This window comes from Syngnathus leptorhynchus, chromosome 20, assembly GCF_054491065.1.
Source record: "Syngnathus leptorhynchus isolate UIUO chromosome 20, UIUO_Slep, whole genome shotgun sequence".
In the NCBI taxonomy this organism is placed as follows: Eukaryota; Metazoa; Chordata; class Actinopteri; order Syngnathiformes; family Syngnathidae; genus Syngnathus; species Syngnathus leptorhynchus.
The window spans coordinates 6,990,983-7,007,023 of record NC_141214.1 but is presented as its reverse complement, the minus strand read 5'-3'; the positions used below and the strand labels follow the sequence as shown (position 1 = coordinate 7,007,023).

The following is a 16,041-nucleotide window of genomic DNA, read 5'->3' as shown; positions in this document are numbered from 1 at the left end:
AGCATTTGAAATGCTCTCATTTTTTTTTATAATCCTATCCAGAATACTTAAAAAGGGGGTAAAATAATTGGTTCATCTTTTCCAGTCCCACGCTGTCTAAATCTACGTGACAAAAACAAACTAGCTCGATCATTTATGCGTCGTTCTTTGAATGCAGGTCTACCATTTAAAGGTGTCAGCCGTAAAAGCTCAAGAAAAAGCCGAATGAGGCCTGCAGAGTTGATTCTTTGAAAACTGGTGAGCTTTGCATGACGGGAGAGGTCACAAGACACGTCGGCGGCCATGCTGGCAACAGTTTGAGGCCTTTTTTGTGCTCTGTTTGCACCTTTGTGTGACACTCAGCCACTATGAGCGAGGCTTCTTGTTCACACGCACGCACACGTATGTCAGGGCACGCGACGTGTCCTGCCGCTACCGCTAACGAGATAATATCGACACGTTTTCTGTGGTGTTAATCGGCCTTGGGATGCCCTTGCGTGAGCATCACCGTGTTGATAAGGAGCTCGTTGTGCGAACCGTGCAGTTTGTTCCACCCGCGACCGTTCCGTTCACGGTCCGACAGTTTGGAGAGCTGCACGCAGATAAAGCGGATAGGTCGCCGTGTGCGGCCAGGAAATGCGCTGGGAATTTGCAAAATGTGCAATCATCCGTTATTATTCTACCGACCTAAAATGCAAGTAAACTCAAACTAGTATTTTTTCATTAGAGTCATCATTTAAATAAAGAAGACGAAATTTGCCATCCTGCCACAAAGATCAATGGAATTTGGTAGCCATGTCTTTGCCTTTGTCAACAGGGAGGTTGCTGTGGAAATGCTCACGTTCATTAACACGAACGTGAAAGCACTTGTTTTATCTCCTACTTCAGCATATTTGCGTCCGCTATAGGAGCGTGAAAAAAGAACCACTTTGGGGCTCACCGGGTGTTAACAGGCACCTTGCAGCCACGTTAGTTTGTTAGCAATCATAAATAACATTCCAATGCAGCGGCAACTGGATTGGAGTCACACTAATGAGGAAGTGGGTCATTTGTTTGCCACAATGTCGCTACCTCGGGCACAAATGGGCTCATTTAAAGCAAAAAAATCCAAATAACAGCGTCTCCGTTTCTGCTGTTACATCAGCAGCGGCACACCGATGACGCCGTTTAGCAGCCGGCCGGGCCGCTGTGTAAAAGCAAACACCAGACATGCTAATGGTTGCACAAACATGCTATTTTGGGGGGGTCTGCTGAAAGGTACAAGCATTCCGCCCTACACCAGCCTTACCTAGTTACAGCTGCATTTAAGTCAAATGAATAAATGAAAACAAGTCCTATTGTGTCAACATTCTTCAGCCAGCAGACAACGGTTGACAATAAACAAAGACCTTTGCTTTCCACTTTGTCACTGCTCGTAGACTGCTGACAACTCTTGGTGACTAAAGTGTCACCTCAGCCCTTGACCCCCCCCCCCCCCCCCTAAAAAAAAAGGCCTCAGGGCTTTATATTTAACAAGCACGGTAGCTCTGCTGTGACCAATTATTCAACAGTCAACATTGGGAGAGGTTTACATTGTGACTGTCATGTCAGCAGCGTGTCAAATGGGCTTACATTGCTTGTCTGGGGATGGAGTTGCTGCCGTTGACAGAAATGCCTGTTGACTTCACTCCAAACAAAATCGAAACAAAAGCATCAAATCTAATATAGTGGAGTGCGGGAATGACTAAAAAGGGGAAAAAGGTAACATACAATTCAGTACATTCTGTAAACTACAGAACTGTACTGTCCGTTTGGTATTTACGTTATTTTGCCCCCTCGCGGTTATATTTTGAAGGTGCACTTTATGTACCTGATTTAATTGAAAACAAAACTAAAACTTAGTTGTTGTTCATCATTATTATTTATTAAGTAATAATATTTTTTCATCGAGTTTTGGTCGTGTCATATTTTTTCTATTATATTAATTTTGATTTCTCTTAGTCATTTTCATGATCAGTATTATTTATTGTATTTTATTTGACAGTGTCATTTATGTGCGTATTTTAGTTTCATCATTGCTTTGCTTTTTTATTCGTTTAAAGGTTGGAATTTGTTATATTTTGAATTAATCCAAAGGCAGAACAAGTATCTCAGCTTATGTTGCACTACGGCCGCCCTCAACTGTGACGCCATCGTCTTTCGAAATCCCGGAGCAACATGGGGACGCTCGGGCTCGAAACATGCCATGTCGCCTGTTCGGCTAACAGGACGCCCAACGTCGTGTCTTGGGGCCGCGGGGGGGTCCTCGCCTTTGGGACATGTCACTCCGTTGCACTGTACGACCTGCAGGTAGGGACTTATGTAATTTTGGTCACATTTGGCCGCGAATTTTCCACAATCTCTGAGCTAAAAAGAACATTTTGGGCTTTCGATCACAGGAAAGACGAATTTTGTCAATGCTGAATGGCCACACAGCAAGAGTCAACGCAGTCCAGTGGGTCTATAAAGAGGACGGTGGTGAGTTTATTCCAAAACACAAGCAAGTTATCGCGCCTAAGACCCGAGCCATGGTGTGATACCGCTTTCTTCCTCCTAGAGGGCGGTGTTGCGTTGTTATTCTTGGCTACCATACTATTAGATAGCCATCAAAAGAGATGTCATTATTTATAATGGTTGTAAATATGTATTTTGAGTTGTGCTTCCCTCAACATCATTAGAGAGTCATCAACAATAAGAAATTGGATTAGACAGATTTGTTTAAAACAATACTGTGATTGCAAACACTGTATAATAATTGGGGAGCCAGTTGCATTCTAACTGCCACAATTGAAAGTATCAGATTGACCCCAAATTAAGTTCAGATGCTCTAATAGGCTATTCCTGACATTTTTGTACTTTATAGCAGAAGACCAAAGGGTTTGCACAAACGCACCATTCAATTCACTTGAATCCAAAGGATATAATAGTGCTCGATGAAAGTTCCTTCTGTTGGGTTTTTCACACCACAGGTCCCGAGACCCACCTGGTCTCAGGAGGCTCGGACGGCCGCCTCCTGCTTTGGGCCGCTCGGAATGGCGAGGGGAACCTCTGCCGCCAAGGAGCACAATTCCCTTCTTGTGTAAAGTTTGTCCAGTCGGTGGAGTGCAAAGGCCACACGGGTGGCGTTTGCGCCGTGGACGCCCTCTACGTCGGCGCCAGTATCCTGGTGGCCTCTGCGGCGGCGGACTCCAGCGTTAGGCTGTGGCGCTGCGGTGACACCAAAGAGGGTATGAGCCCAAGAACGTCAACACGTTGAAATAATATTTGCCGCCTTCTCATTTTCAGTTATTCATATGATATATTTTAGGGACCTCATATCATTTTGAAAATTTCTTTTCTATTGACTCGAATTGTCATGATGTAAGATGTTAAAATTTGCTTGATGATCCATAAACAACTGTTGTAAACATGCTAAAAAAAAGAAAATCATAAATTGGGAAGAAAGCAAATCTGTACTTTTTGCCGCCACACCGTCTCCATACAACAAATGTTTGTTTTCTGCAGCCGAGTGTCTCCATTCGCTAACATTGGGCAACGGGTTCGTGATGGACGTCTCCCTGGCTCTGCTGCCAGGCACTCGCGGTACGCCGCTGCCTTCCAGTCGTGCTCATTATTTTCGCCACTTGTCATACGCTGTCTCTCATCGCAGTTCCTGTTCTGGCCTGCGGGGGCGACGACTCTCGGGTCCACCTGTATGTGCAGTCTCGGGAGGAGGTGAGTTCATGCTTGCTTCTCATTTGGAATCTGAACAAGAAAATGAGGTTTGATGTCTGAACGTTGGTCTGCAGAAGCTGCAGAGAGTCCTGACGCTGCAGGGACACGAGGACTGGGTGCGTGGCGTCGCCTGGACAGCCGTAGGTGAGCTTCCGTGCGATTGTCCGGGTCACCGCCGAAAACGACAATAAACAAGGCGAATCGTTAACTCGTCGCATTGGCAGATGAAGTATCGACCAACAGATGACAACAGTGAGTCCGGCCCACAGTTTTTCCGAGCGTGTTCGTTTTGTCTCCCACCTGCCGCCGGCTATTTATTACTTGGCTCCACTTACCCGGCAAGGTGGACTAATACTATTAGCGCTTGTGGTACGCCACAAACAAAATGTTCTTTGTTAATTGTTTATGAAAAAAGCATTCTACCCAATATATGTATAAATCCTGAACTTCCATCAATCAGCCCGTCCGTCCTACTTGCACCCCACCGACTGGACCGGTGCACTCAAATGTGCGTGTATGTTTGTGCAGGCAGCGAGCTGCTGCTGGCCAGCTGCTCACAGGACTGTCTCATCCGAGTGTGGCGGCTGCGTGCCAAGCCCGGGAGCGGCGCCCGGGCCCAGGGGGACCGGGATGACGCCGTCATCAGAATGAAAGAGGACGTTTTTGGAGTGGAGTGGCAAGAGGAGGACCGAGGTGCTCCAAGCTCATCAAATAGCTGCAGCTTAACTCGCCGAACTGGGTTTTTTCTACTTTGTGCCTTTTTGGCGTCTTTTAGTCTTTGCAGTGGCTCTGGAAACGGTGCTGGCGGGACATGAGAACTGGGTGTATGGCGTACACTGGCAGCCTCATAGGGGTAAAGACATTTGGAGGAACTAAGTGGACCATTTGGTTGGCTCTTGGGCTCCTGGAATGGAAACGAGCCGTCTCGGTGTCAGGCGTCCCGGGAACGTTCTAGTCCGGTGTGGGGTGAATGTCGTTTCTGTCGCCCCCTGCAGGCGGCGAGAAGCAAGAGCCGCTCAGTTTGCTCTCAGCCTCCATGGACAAGACCATGATCATCTGGAAGCCAGACCAGGAATCTGGAGTCTGGATGGAGCAGGTGAGTCGTAGCGTCCGGCCACAGAGACGATTGAATGACGCACCGCTCATCTCTCGACCAATCGCGTTTGCGCCGCTTCAATTTCAAAAGAGTGGTTAGCACCTGAAGCGACGTACAAAGACGCCGGCCGGCCGTGCAAGAAAATCATTACGTGGCTGTTTGAAGTTCACTCGGGTGCGAACCATCTGTAGAAACGAGAGGCGGCCGCTTTGAAGCGACTGGTGCTCTGTCTGCTCTGCGCAGGAAGCTTAACCTGGCACGGCCGTGCGTGCACTCCAGCACGCATCAAAGGTGCGCTGGCCAATTAGCATTTTGCCAGCGCCAGCTCATAAAAGGCCTCGACTCTTCACGGGTGCGTCGGCTGTTAAGCAAGCTATAAAAGGAATGATATACAATTCTCCGTTTTCAGACAAACACCGCTACACCATTCCCAGGAAATCACAATGTCCTATCACCGTCGGGCTATGTTTAGGTGCTACTCGGCTTCCGGTGTTTACTGTGAGGCAGAAGATGGGATTGAAAATATCGATCCGTGTCGTGACTTCTCCAAACGCGGTCTTTTTTTTTTTGTTTGTTTCTGGGCGCAGGTGCGGGTCGGGGAGGTGGGCGGTAACACGCTGGGCTTCTACGGCTGCCAGATGAGTCCGGACGCTTGCATGATCCTGGCGCACGCCTTCCACGGTGCTCTTCACCTGTGGAGCAAGGACGCCCAATCGGTCGGAACTCCACTCGCGCTCTCCGCGTGGCTTAGGATTCTTCATACAATCGTGCGTCTTCTCCGCCAGGCCGAGTGGAGGCCCGACGTGGTGCTGTCGGGCCACTTTGATGCCGTCCAGGACCTGATTTGGGATCCCGAAGGCCAGTTTGTGCTGAGCGTGAGCTCGGACCAGACCGCCCGCCTCTTCACGCCGTGGAGCGGCCGGCCGGGGCCCAGCTGGCACGAAATTGCGCGTCCGCAAATCCACGGCTACGATGTGCAGTGCCTGGCCGCACTGGGCCGCTTCCGCTTCGTGTCGGGCGCCGACGAGAAGGTTCTACGCGTCTTCCAGGCGCCGCGCAATTTCGTGGACAACTTGGCCAACATCTCAGGGACGTCCAGGGAGGAGCTGCTGGCGTCCGACGTGAGGATCTCGCCGTAGTCGTTTGAAAAACCTCGCTTTCGTGACTCATCCGCGTCCCCCCTCGGCAGGACTGCGCCCGGCTGCCCCAAGGCGCCAGCACGCCCGCCTTGGGATTGTCCAACAAGGCCGTCTTTCAAGGTCAGATTTCAGGACCGGCGTGTCATTTGCGGCTATTTCCAACATCTCTGGTTTGATTGACAGCTGATCCTATGACATCAAGCGAAGACGGCGAGGAGAAGTTCAACGGCGCCTCTGAGCGATATCAAGAGTCCAACTTCCATCCCATCAACATGAGCGGTACGCTACTCGCCTCCTTGTTGTCACCACCTTTACGACCACAACCACAACGTGCGCTTGCTTGTTTGCAGAACCTCCGCCGGAAGATCATCTGCTTCAGAACACACTTTGGCCCGAGGTGCAAAAACTGTGAGTATCCATCAGCCCACTTTGCATTAGCAGTCCAAGCCTCCTGATTGGTCCCTATGACTGACAGCCCGATATTTGCATCCTCTTTCTTTTGCAAACGTCACGTCCATTTTCGCCTAGCGCATTTATTTATCACGGCCCCCAATTTGACCCACAAGCTAAAAAAAAATGCCTTAATGGCGCCCTGACAAATTGTCCTTTTCCAGGTACGGCCACGGCTTTGAGATGTTCTGCCTGGCGTCTGACAGAGGCGGGACGGTGGTGGCGTCAGCGTGCAAGGTAACGTCGTCACAACCAACAGAGGGGGCGAGGAGAGCCACCGTCGCAAGCCACTCTCGAGCCACAAGGAAGGAAGGGAAGCCACCATTTTTTTTTTTTTCCTGGACTGCAGGCGTCCAAGGCGGACCACGCGTCGGTGCTGTTGTGGAGCACCAGCACGTGGCGCCAGCTCCAGGCGCTGCCGTGCCACGCCCTCACTGTCACTCAAATGGCCTTCTCGCCCGACGCCGCCATGCTGCTACTCGTCTCCAGAGACCGTACCTGGTCTCTGTGGCGCCGACAACAGGCTCATCTAGGTATTGCGCCACTACAACTATTCCTCACGAGCAGAACTCAGACGCGTCGGTCCGGGTGAACCTTAAATGAGCCACTACTACAAATCATATTAGGATTTGCTGCTTCTGCCCGTGCAGAGCCTCGGTACGATTTATACGCACGCACTACGAAGGATACGTCGGTGCACAGCCGCATCATCTGGTCATGTGACTGGAGTCCCGACGGCACGTACTTCGTGACGTCCAGCCGGGACAAGAAGGTGACCTCCCGCCCGTGACACGGACAACACCACGTGCAGCACGGGGCGCCGACTCGCTACGCACTTTTCCTGTCTTCCAGGTGCTGGTGTGGGGACCTTGTCCCAAGGACCGTTGTGATGACTCGGTTGCTCCAGCTAAGGTGAAGCCGCGCTCCTCCATCTTGGATGTGGGAGACTCTGCTACGGCCGTCACCTTCTGCCCGCAGCTCTGCTCGGACAACAGGTTTTTTTTTTTTTTTTTAATAATACCGCCGTCGCTAAAGTTTCGTAAACCTAATAACATACATCGTATTTAAAAGACATTTTTAGTAAGATGCTTATTCATCTTCCTCTTCAGTTACCTGCTGGCCGTGGGACTGGAGTGTGGCCGGATAATTCTGTTTGGGTGGAGGCCCGACGGAGATCCCGCCGGAGGCCAAGACTGGATCAGATACAGTGAAACGGACCCTTCGTATCCTTCTGCTAGATATTTATCACTTTCCATCTCCTGTTGTAGCAGCGTGACAGGAGTGTCCTCTGGATGCGTGTACTCCTGAACTCTTTGCACTCTTGTTTACCTTCACCACGTGCCGTCCAACAGACAAAGTCACACGCTAGCCGTCAAACGGTTGCGCTGGAGCCCCCGGGCAGGCCGGCTGCAGCTAGCCAGCGCCGGCGCCGACCATGCCGTTAAGATCTTTGACGTCAACGCCGAGGCTCTTTGGCGCCACCTGTCCACCGCCCGCGTACACAAATGTTGATCACGTTTTGTTTGCTGACCAATAAAAAAAAATTTACGTGCTCACCGATTCGGTGCAGTCGGTCAACAAAGCTAAAGAAGCTACAGAAAAGTGAGGCCGAGTTTGCCACCTTGCACATTAAAAATCAAGGCCAGCGTCTCAGGGAGATTGGTTTCCGCGTAATGTTGTTAGCGGAATCGTCCATCCGACCCAAGCGGCATATTAATGCCGGATGCCCTTGAAGGCTCCTCTAGGAAATACGTGCAGTGAGGAAGAAAAAGGTCAAGTCTCATTTTGTCACTTTCAGTCTCACTTTATTCAACAATGATGTGAAACGTAAAAGCCTGTCCGGAACATTCAGACGAGAAAGAAGGTCGCTTTTTGAAACCCCGTTCACAATTAGCGCCTACATATTCCAATCCCAGGTCCGGAATAACAACTAATGGCTCTCTTGAGAAAATAAAGAAAAGTAAATAACAAATAAGAACATTCAGGTGTTTCCAACATGTGATACTTTTTCTTTTATACAACGCTTCCATATCTATAGCTCATCTGTACATAACAGTTACAGATACTGTAAATTAAGGTTTGCCCAAAAAGAATTCAAAAGATTAAAAGGAGACGACTTCCAAAGTATCCTGGTGGCATATTTTGTGAAAGAAATGGTACTTTTACATATACATTTTAATATGTCTGTATTTTTTCATATATATATATATATATATAGCTATATATGGATATATATATATATATATATATACACACACACACTGATATATAAATATCTATATACTGCAGTTCACTCTGTGTGGTAACAGAAAACAAGTTATTGCCCTTCTTGAATGTGTTGCATTCAAACGCAAGTTTTGGTTACTGTTTGCTGCATGTTGGTTCATGAATAGTCATAATCATCATCATCAATGTATCGTTATGGAGTAAAGCACAATCATTGACAAAACAACCATTTTGAATCCAGAATGTAGCGTGCGTTGGGCTTTTGCAGACACACTTTGATTTTTTGTAAAAAGGCCGCTTTGAGAAGGAAAAAAGTCAAATGCATTTCGAATTGTTTTGAGGGAGAAGAGATGAACAATTCCTTTCCATTTTTTTGAAATGAGATTCACCCTGCCTACTGCTTGTGAAGATAAGCCTTTCTGAAGATCAAATTTACCCGCACCGGCTTGAATGTAACATTTTCTCAGTGAAATTAAGATCATTATGAAAGTTTGGGGGGAGAAAAATTTGAGATGAACTGAAGGAAATTTCTGAAAACTTTTATTTGAAATCTTGCAGTGTAACCACCCCCCCCCTCATTTTTCATCTCGTAAAAATACTTTTTGTCAATTTAAAAACCAACAACTTTATTGCCATATGACTACTGTATATGTTTTTCCTTGTCAGTGCGGCTCTGTTAACACTCCTTTGTCATTTTGAAACAGAAAGGCTACAACTGATGGACCAAATTGTTTGAATAATAAAAAAAAGAAAACAACAACAACAGCAGCAAAACATGTCATTTGGCAAATCAAAAAGCGGTGCGAAGGATCGTTAACTTCTGTCTGCTCACCTGTTCATACGACTCCAAATTGAGTTTTTGATTATTTTTTTTTAATTTTACGGGAACGTCACAAGGACGAGCAGCTGATAACATCTGTGTGAAGTCTACATTTGATTTCATGCCGTCTTGAGGGAAAAACACCAACAATTCATTGGAAAAAACAACCAAAAACAAACAAACAAACATCCCATCCATGGACACCTGTGCTCAAGGTATCTGCAAATTGTACACAATCACGGCGAATGTCACAGAATACAAAATGTCCACTTGGACTTTATTCAGCGTCTCTGAATTTTTCTTGTTTGGACTCAACTGGGCGAACGAGGAGCGCCAGTCCGGCGCTAGATTCCGAAAAGGGGGCAGAGCCACGCTGAAACTTTGAAAGTTCGCCGATTGCTCCTTTTATGTTCCCAAGTCAGAATTTGAGTCCAGTTTCTCCTGCTGTCCCGAGTGTGTGTGTGTGTGTGTGTGTGTGTGTGTGTGTGTGTGTGTGTGTGTGTGTGCGCACCATGATGACGGTGAGTTTAGAGGACGACAGGCACAGCGCTTGGACGGACGCCTTTTACAAAAACCAAAAACAACAACCTATAAACCAAGACACCGATGGTGAAAAACAACAAATTTGCTCCAGATATCTCCATAGCAACAGGGGCCAGAGGAGTGTGCTTTGACGCTCGGACCCTCTTGTGTGGGGATTGGGATGGATATGATCGCAGATGACGAGGCTCAAAATTGGGCTCGTGCTTTTTATTGCTGAAGACGGACAGCTTCAACAATTTTGGTAGAATCATTTTGCTTGCTACAGCACTTTATAGACGTGAGCTAGTGTTAGTTAGTGTCTTGCATTCCTGGAACTTTTGACAGTGTCATGCGATGATCAATGTATCATCAGGTACATATTTGTAAAATGGCAACAATTGACAACAACCGCTGTTTGTGATACGACAATTCGGGAGCTTCATCATTCGTTGCGAGTAAAAATGGTATCTGAATCTAAATTGGCGAAATCTGCGTTTTCGTCAGGCAAAAATTCTCGTATTTTGGCTTTATATGATGAAAATGAAAAAAAAAATCGGACTTTAAGAGTTTTGAGAACCAGTGCCTTGAGCACAAAAAAAAAAAAAAGCTACCAATTAGCACGTGTAGCATCTGATCGTTTCCTGAACGGCGAGCGGAGTCGCCGTTACCCGCGGTGTGGCCGTAACGACGATATTTACAACATCACAAATGATAAAGACCTGCTGCGTAGGGGGGCAAGCGAGGGGCAGCTCACTCTCGCCGTGGCGTTTAGCCGCCGAGTTCCACGAGGAGGCCCGAAAGAGTGCTTGGCTCTCCTCCGTGTGGATGCTAGCAGTCAGTCTGCCGTAGAAAAGACACCGACACACAAAAAGACAGTTGTGTGCGCGTGTGCGTGGGCGGGTGCGTGTGTACGGGGAGGGCGTTGTCTGTGCGTGGCTCACAGGCCCGACACCATGACCCGGTAGGAGGGCGGCATGTGTCTGTGGCGCGGGCTGGATCCCGGGCTGTCGGTGGGGCTCGTGCAGCTGGCGTCCACGCCTCCTATGGATGGCAGGTAGGCGTGGTGCAAGATGGGCAGCTGCAGGGACAGCCGGCGCTGGATGCTAAGCACGCAAAAAAGCACAAGTTGCCATTACGAGATGACTCGGCGGGCGGGAAACACGCTAGCGCAAAAGTTTGCTATTTGCTTTTTTTTTTGAATCTCATCCAATTCCGTATTTGACGATGAATGCTATCAAAGAGCGTCACGCTCATCGTGGCTTCCCCTGAGACAATTGTGGTCGGTCTCCCTCTTTGCCGACATTTGAGCTTCCTCCTTATTTTCTTTCCCTGGCGCACAATCAAACATTCAGCAGGCTGGGGAATCGCTGCCAGTGTTCTGCTCTATTTCCAGAGAGCCGCCTTACGTAAGCCTCTTTCCCGACATCCTACCTGTCAAAGTCGGCATTTTGGCGCCAAACGCGCGGGGGCGGCGCTTGGCTAAATGATGCATGACGACATTGCCACGCGCTCATCAATTATGACGTCGAGGCGCGAGGCGGCGTGGGCGAGCGCCGTCGGTGACGTGAGCTCTCGCGCGGTTGCCACGGCAACCTTCTGAGCCGCCGAAAGACAGCCAGCGAATGTTACGAGGGAGACTTACTGTTCGGGAGAGTTGATGTCCTCCAAGGGACCTCTAGTTATTCTAGAAGGATCCATGGAACCCCACTGGCCTTGAGTCTTCTGCTCCAGGTGGTTCTTCAGCAGGCTCCGCTCGGCGTCTGCACGCAAACGCAAAATGCAGCCGCTCAAGAACGGTTTCTCTTTGTTGTTTTGTCCTCAGTTTTCTGCGCGCCGGCTCATCTGGCTCATTGATCACAGCGTTCTGAGCTGGACATCAGAGCACCACCATTTGAATGTCCCTAAAAAAGCTAAACTCGTAGCGGCGCGTTAAAAGCACGGCTCGATGTCGACCACGATAAGCGTGCGGGAACGCAGCGCCCGCCCTACTCGAAAGGAGACAAGTCGCACTCGAGGACGAGTGGCCAATTTGCTACCTTTGCCGTCAGTGAAGTTGCGTATGCTGAGGATGTTGTTGGCGTCCGGGTAGTGGTTCTGTTTGATGTAGGGCGTCTTCTCAGGGGTGTCCTGCAGCTGCATGGTCACCTCCTCCAGCTCCTTGTCCAACTTTAAAGACAAAACAAGACACCAAATGTTTGGCCGCCGGCTAACAGCGTCAAGTTTGACGGCTCTCTGCTCTGCGCCACCTCGGTGATCCTCATGCGGAGGCGGTGGTTGTCGGTCTGCAAGCCGTCCAGTCTGGAGGTATTGGCTTGATTGACGCTGGTGACCGAGGTGGAGGTCTTGGAGTCCTCTTTCTTCTGGTTCTGCGTGAACTTGAGCCTGCGGTTCTGCGTGGCGGCGTCCGGGTTGGTCCTCATGGTGATCAACTACAAGAGGACAGTGATGTCGTTAGCCTTCCCGCGTCGACGTCGGCGAGTTCGTTTTTCGGTACTTTGGGCGAGCGTTCACCTTGGGGACAAAGACCAAGCAGAGGGTGATGGTACTGCAGAAGATGATGACCAGCGCCACGATGCAGAATTGAACGTTGGGCTGGTCCCTGGTCAGGAAAGAGACGGCGGCCCCAATGATGCACATGATGCCGACGTTGTAGACGCTCATGCCGATGTATTTGCTGTCGTTGAGGGCGGGGATGCTGACGTTCCTGGTCTCCCAAGCCAGGAAGCAGCCGAACAACTGCGGGGTCAACAAGAGGAAGGCCGTGAGCGAGGTGTCCAGGCGGCGGCGGCGTGACGGAGCCGTTTTCCCCGCACCATCAGCAGGCCCTTGTAGGCATAGACGATGCCCAGCCAGATGGTCATGTGGGTGCTCTCGCAGTGCTCCAAGAAGGGACGGATAGCGATGTCTCTGTCGTGAGGGTCCGCCTGTTCCCAAAGACAATGCGGGAAATGTGCTTAGATACAAAGATATTAAGGGCTGAATCTGTGGAGCGTGCCACCAAGCCCGAGATGACCCAAAACGGGGGACCTCCTGTCTTTTTAGTGACGGCATTGTCTCATGAGGCGTTTGGGAGTCCTTCCTTTTGTATTCTGGATTCTCCCAAGTGGATTTCAACTAATCCATGACACAAATGACACTAATGGGTGAGACTAATGTGGAATAATCATGAGATTTACACCTCCTCATGTGCTCTTGACACATTGCGTCTAATCTCATACGCACATACGCGTGTGTTAAGGCACGCTTTTTGTCTTCAAAAAACAAGTTTAAAAAAAAATATTTCTGGAGCGGGACAGCCAGCAGTGACGTAGAGGGAGAGCAAAGTGGACCAGAACATGAGATGACGACTAGTAGGTAGCCAAAGGGAGCCGGCCGTGAAGGCAGAAATGCTGAGAGGGAAAGTTGATTCATTATTTAAACCCAAAGAAATGTTTTTAGAAATGTTTTCTTTTCTGTTCCCAGTCCATACAAAAGCAAGCTCGGATTCGTTTGAAGCGGAAAAGGAAAGCAAAAAGTCCCTCGGGCACACTCCAAAATCTGGCGACGAGCGGCAATTTGTGTTTAGTTCCTCAGGGCAATGTTTCAAGTCCACACTTCCTTCACTTCAAACTTTGTCCCTGATTATTAGTTCAGCTATTAACTACGTTTTCAGCCCATCCGCATCCATTACACGTTTATGTTTTGCTGGTTTTCATCCCGACAGCAGAATTGTTTGCGTTGCCGACAAGGAGAAAAAATAAAAATGATGAGCGTAAATGAGTTATAACGCTCATTAGGCTCACGTGGCTATCGCGGCGCGGCAGGCGGGAGATGTCTGGGGAGTTGCCAGGCAACCGGGGGGGGGGAGGACGGGAGGTGGCGTGGTGGAAGGCAAAAGGCGCCCGCCGTCCACTGTCATTTTTCACAGCATTAGCCCGGTGACAGGAGGGCCGCGAGAAGAGTTTAGATGAGCCCGGCGGGGAGTGACGGGAGAAATGGAGGGTGGAATGGAGATGGATGACAGGATAAGACATCGAGGCGGGCGGGCGGGAGAAATGGAAGCAAGGAGACAGGAAGGAATGCGGAGCCTGAGTGGAAATGAGGAGCCACAACCCACCAAGGCTTTTTGTACATGCATATTTGGATTTCATTTCAAAAAATGGATCCGTATTAAATCAACTGTTTGGTGGCGAATCAGCTTAAAGTCACTTCATTACAATTTCAACTCGAGTCTTTTTAGAAATATCATAAAGGCCTCCCACTCAAAGAATGTGTATTGTATTCCCGCGTCACGTGCAAGCCCGGCCGGCGGCCACGGCACGGGAATTCAACGAGGATCAAGTGTGACTATATGACAAGGTCCAGAGGAGGAAGTGAAGGAGTCCCTGCCTGCCTGGTGCTGCCGGTGTCTGTGCCCCCTTAGGCCTGGGCTGACCTACATGCACACGCACACACAGCAGCGACTTGAGGACCAGCTTTTCCACACGTCCTGGTGAGCAGTGAGTGCCCGTAACAACTTTGATGGCATAACTCATCTGAGCAATTGCAACGCCACCACCTATTCCTGAAATGTGATGGCAGTAAATGGTTAGATTTCATTGAGTGGATATACGCATCCACGGCGATCAAGTTTTTGTTACTGACAGTTGCACATCTTGGCAGGCTTCTGAGGACATTGGTTTGGGGAGTTCAACACCCACAATTAAGTTTGCGGCCTCGCAGGACTCAATTAGCACTCCGTTTTGACAAGAGGACTCCCTCCACTAGAGGATGGGCAAATCTTGAGAGGCGTCAAACATGATGCACACTAGAGTTTAGCAACTCAAGCGCTGATTGTGTCAATAATGAGGAAGAATGAATTCACTTGCATCTGCGCCAGCCAGGGGCCATTCAATTACCAACTGTAACGCTAACCCTGAAGCAGGAACTAAAAACCCAAAACGTTCGTGTGAAGGGAAAATGACAAAGGAGATGAGAAGCATCAACATTCTTTTTGGTTTTTTTTTAAGACGTCGCCGACAAAAAAAGGTCCTCCGCCCGCGCTGGGATTTAATAGCCACCATCTTCGTCAGCATGCCGCAAGTCATTAGCAGTATTGCCACTTGAGTGGCATTTAACGCCTCGCCACAAATACGACTCAGCCCGCCCGCCCGCCCAACAAAGCAAACAAACGGCAGCAACTTTGCGGCCTCTGGCAGTTAACGCGCGAGGCACAGATGGAAAGCGCATAACGAACGGCGGCCGTAAAAGAAAAAAAAAAACTGACAAAGCCAGAGCGGGCTGCCTCGCATTTACATATTCAAATAAGAGCGCCGTTCAGGGTTAGCCGCTTACGCTAATGACGCGTTTAGCGCCTACTAAATCAGTTAAGGCACTACGCTACTGTAGCTTTCTCCAGTTGCTTATTTGAGCGGCTACGCGTTTCTTTTTCCCATTTTCACAAGCGTACAACGTGACATTCATTTTGTTCAACTTGTATTCTTCCGTGACTATGTACTCGATAACTATCGGCTGTAAAGAGCACACGACGGCTACTGCGCGCAAGCCGTGACGAAGGTCGAAGGTGGTGCTCGGAGGCCGCGAGTGATGCGATAGGAGCACGGCTGGCCCACCCGAGGGAGCTGACACAACGAGTGCGGCAGCGGTGGCTGAACATGACAGCCTTGCCAACACCTCAAGAGTGAGTCACACGCGCTCCCCGGGCCATCTAATGCGCACAAGTGGCAAAGGCGACACCTTATGCCACCGAGGCTACGAGGCGACTCGTGGCCGAATGCCGCCCCATGATACTCAGTGGACCCGGCGCCCGAAAGGAACGGTGTTTCATTTCAAGACCTACACGGGCGCTCAGCTCAGGCAATCAGCTTTGGCTCTGGCTTTGGTCCACCGTCGCCGGTGACTGATGCCGCCACCCAGAGAGCATCCTGGCACGGTCACGGGAGAAGATATTAGAGGACATTTAAAGGAGATGAATTGCTTGGGTGTCATTTGTCTTCCGGTTCGGCAGTGTACACATTTGCCGACGCTAGCGTATACAAATCTATATATTTGTATGTACGTCTATCGGCAGGTTCTATGTCTCTGTCCATCCGTCCGTC

The 16,041-nt window shown here is 49.4% G+C and overlaps 2 protein-coding genes across 3 annotated transcripts in view; one reads left to right on the top strand and one right to left on the bottom strand.

Moving 5' to 3' along the window:
- Positions 1-2,140: 2,140 nt before the first annotated feature.
- On the top strand, positions 2,141-8,066 carry elp2 (elongator acetyltransferase complex subunit 2). Of its 2 annotated transcripts, none has more exons than XM_085901351.1 (20): positions 2,141-2,307; positions 2,397-2,475; positions 2,967-3,224; positions 3,502-3,579; positions 3,647-3,711; positions 3,786-3,855; positions 4,240-4,404; positions 4,487-4,564; positions 4,707-4,807; positions 5,395-5,523; positions 5,593-5,928; positions 5,997-6,066; positions 6,130-6,225; positions 6,297-6,354; positions 6,561-6,633; positions 6,746-6,929; positions 7,047-7,168; positions 7,249-7,391; positions 7,506-7,619; positions 7,749-8,066. In XM_085901351.1, exons 1-20 carry the CDS (start codon positions 2,176-2,178, stop codon positions 7,906-7,908), a joined length of 2,511 nt encoding a protein of 836 aa, XP_085757477.1. In that variant the 5' UTR covers positions 2,141-2,175; the 3' UTR covers positions 7,909-8,066. The 2 variants fall into 2 exon arrangements, with proteins under 2 accessions (XP_085757477.1, XP_085757475.1); XM_085901349.1 differs by having other exon boundaries at positions 7,023-7,168.
- A 156-nt stretch (positions 8,067-8,222) lies between these two features.
- Positions 8,223-16,041, bottom strand: part of gabbr2 (gamma-aminobutyric acid (GABA) B receptor, 2) — a 39,247-nt gene continuing 31,428 nt past the window's right edge. Inside the window, exons 14-19 of the mRNA XM_085901348.1 lie at positions 12,778-12,888; positions 12,476-12,700; positions 12,211-12,393; positions 12,001-12,130; positions 11,607-11,724; positions 8,223-11,067 (exon numbers count right to left, since the gene is read on the bottom strand). Coding sequence (XP_085757474.1) covers positions 10,902-11,067; positions 11,607-11,724; positions 12,001-12,130; positions 12,211-12,393; positions 12,476-12,700; positions 12,778-12,888 — 933 coding nt within the window. The 3' untranslated portion in view covers positions 8,223-10,901. The remainder of the gene's footprint in view (positions 11,068-11,606; positions 11,725-12,000; positions 12,131-12,210; positions 12,394-12,475; positions 12,701-12,777; positions 12,889-16,041) is intronic.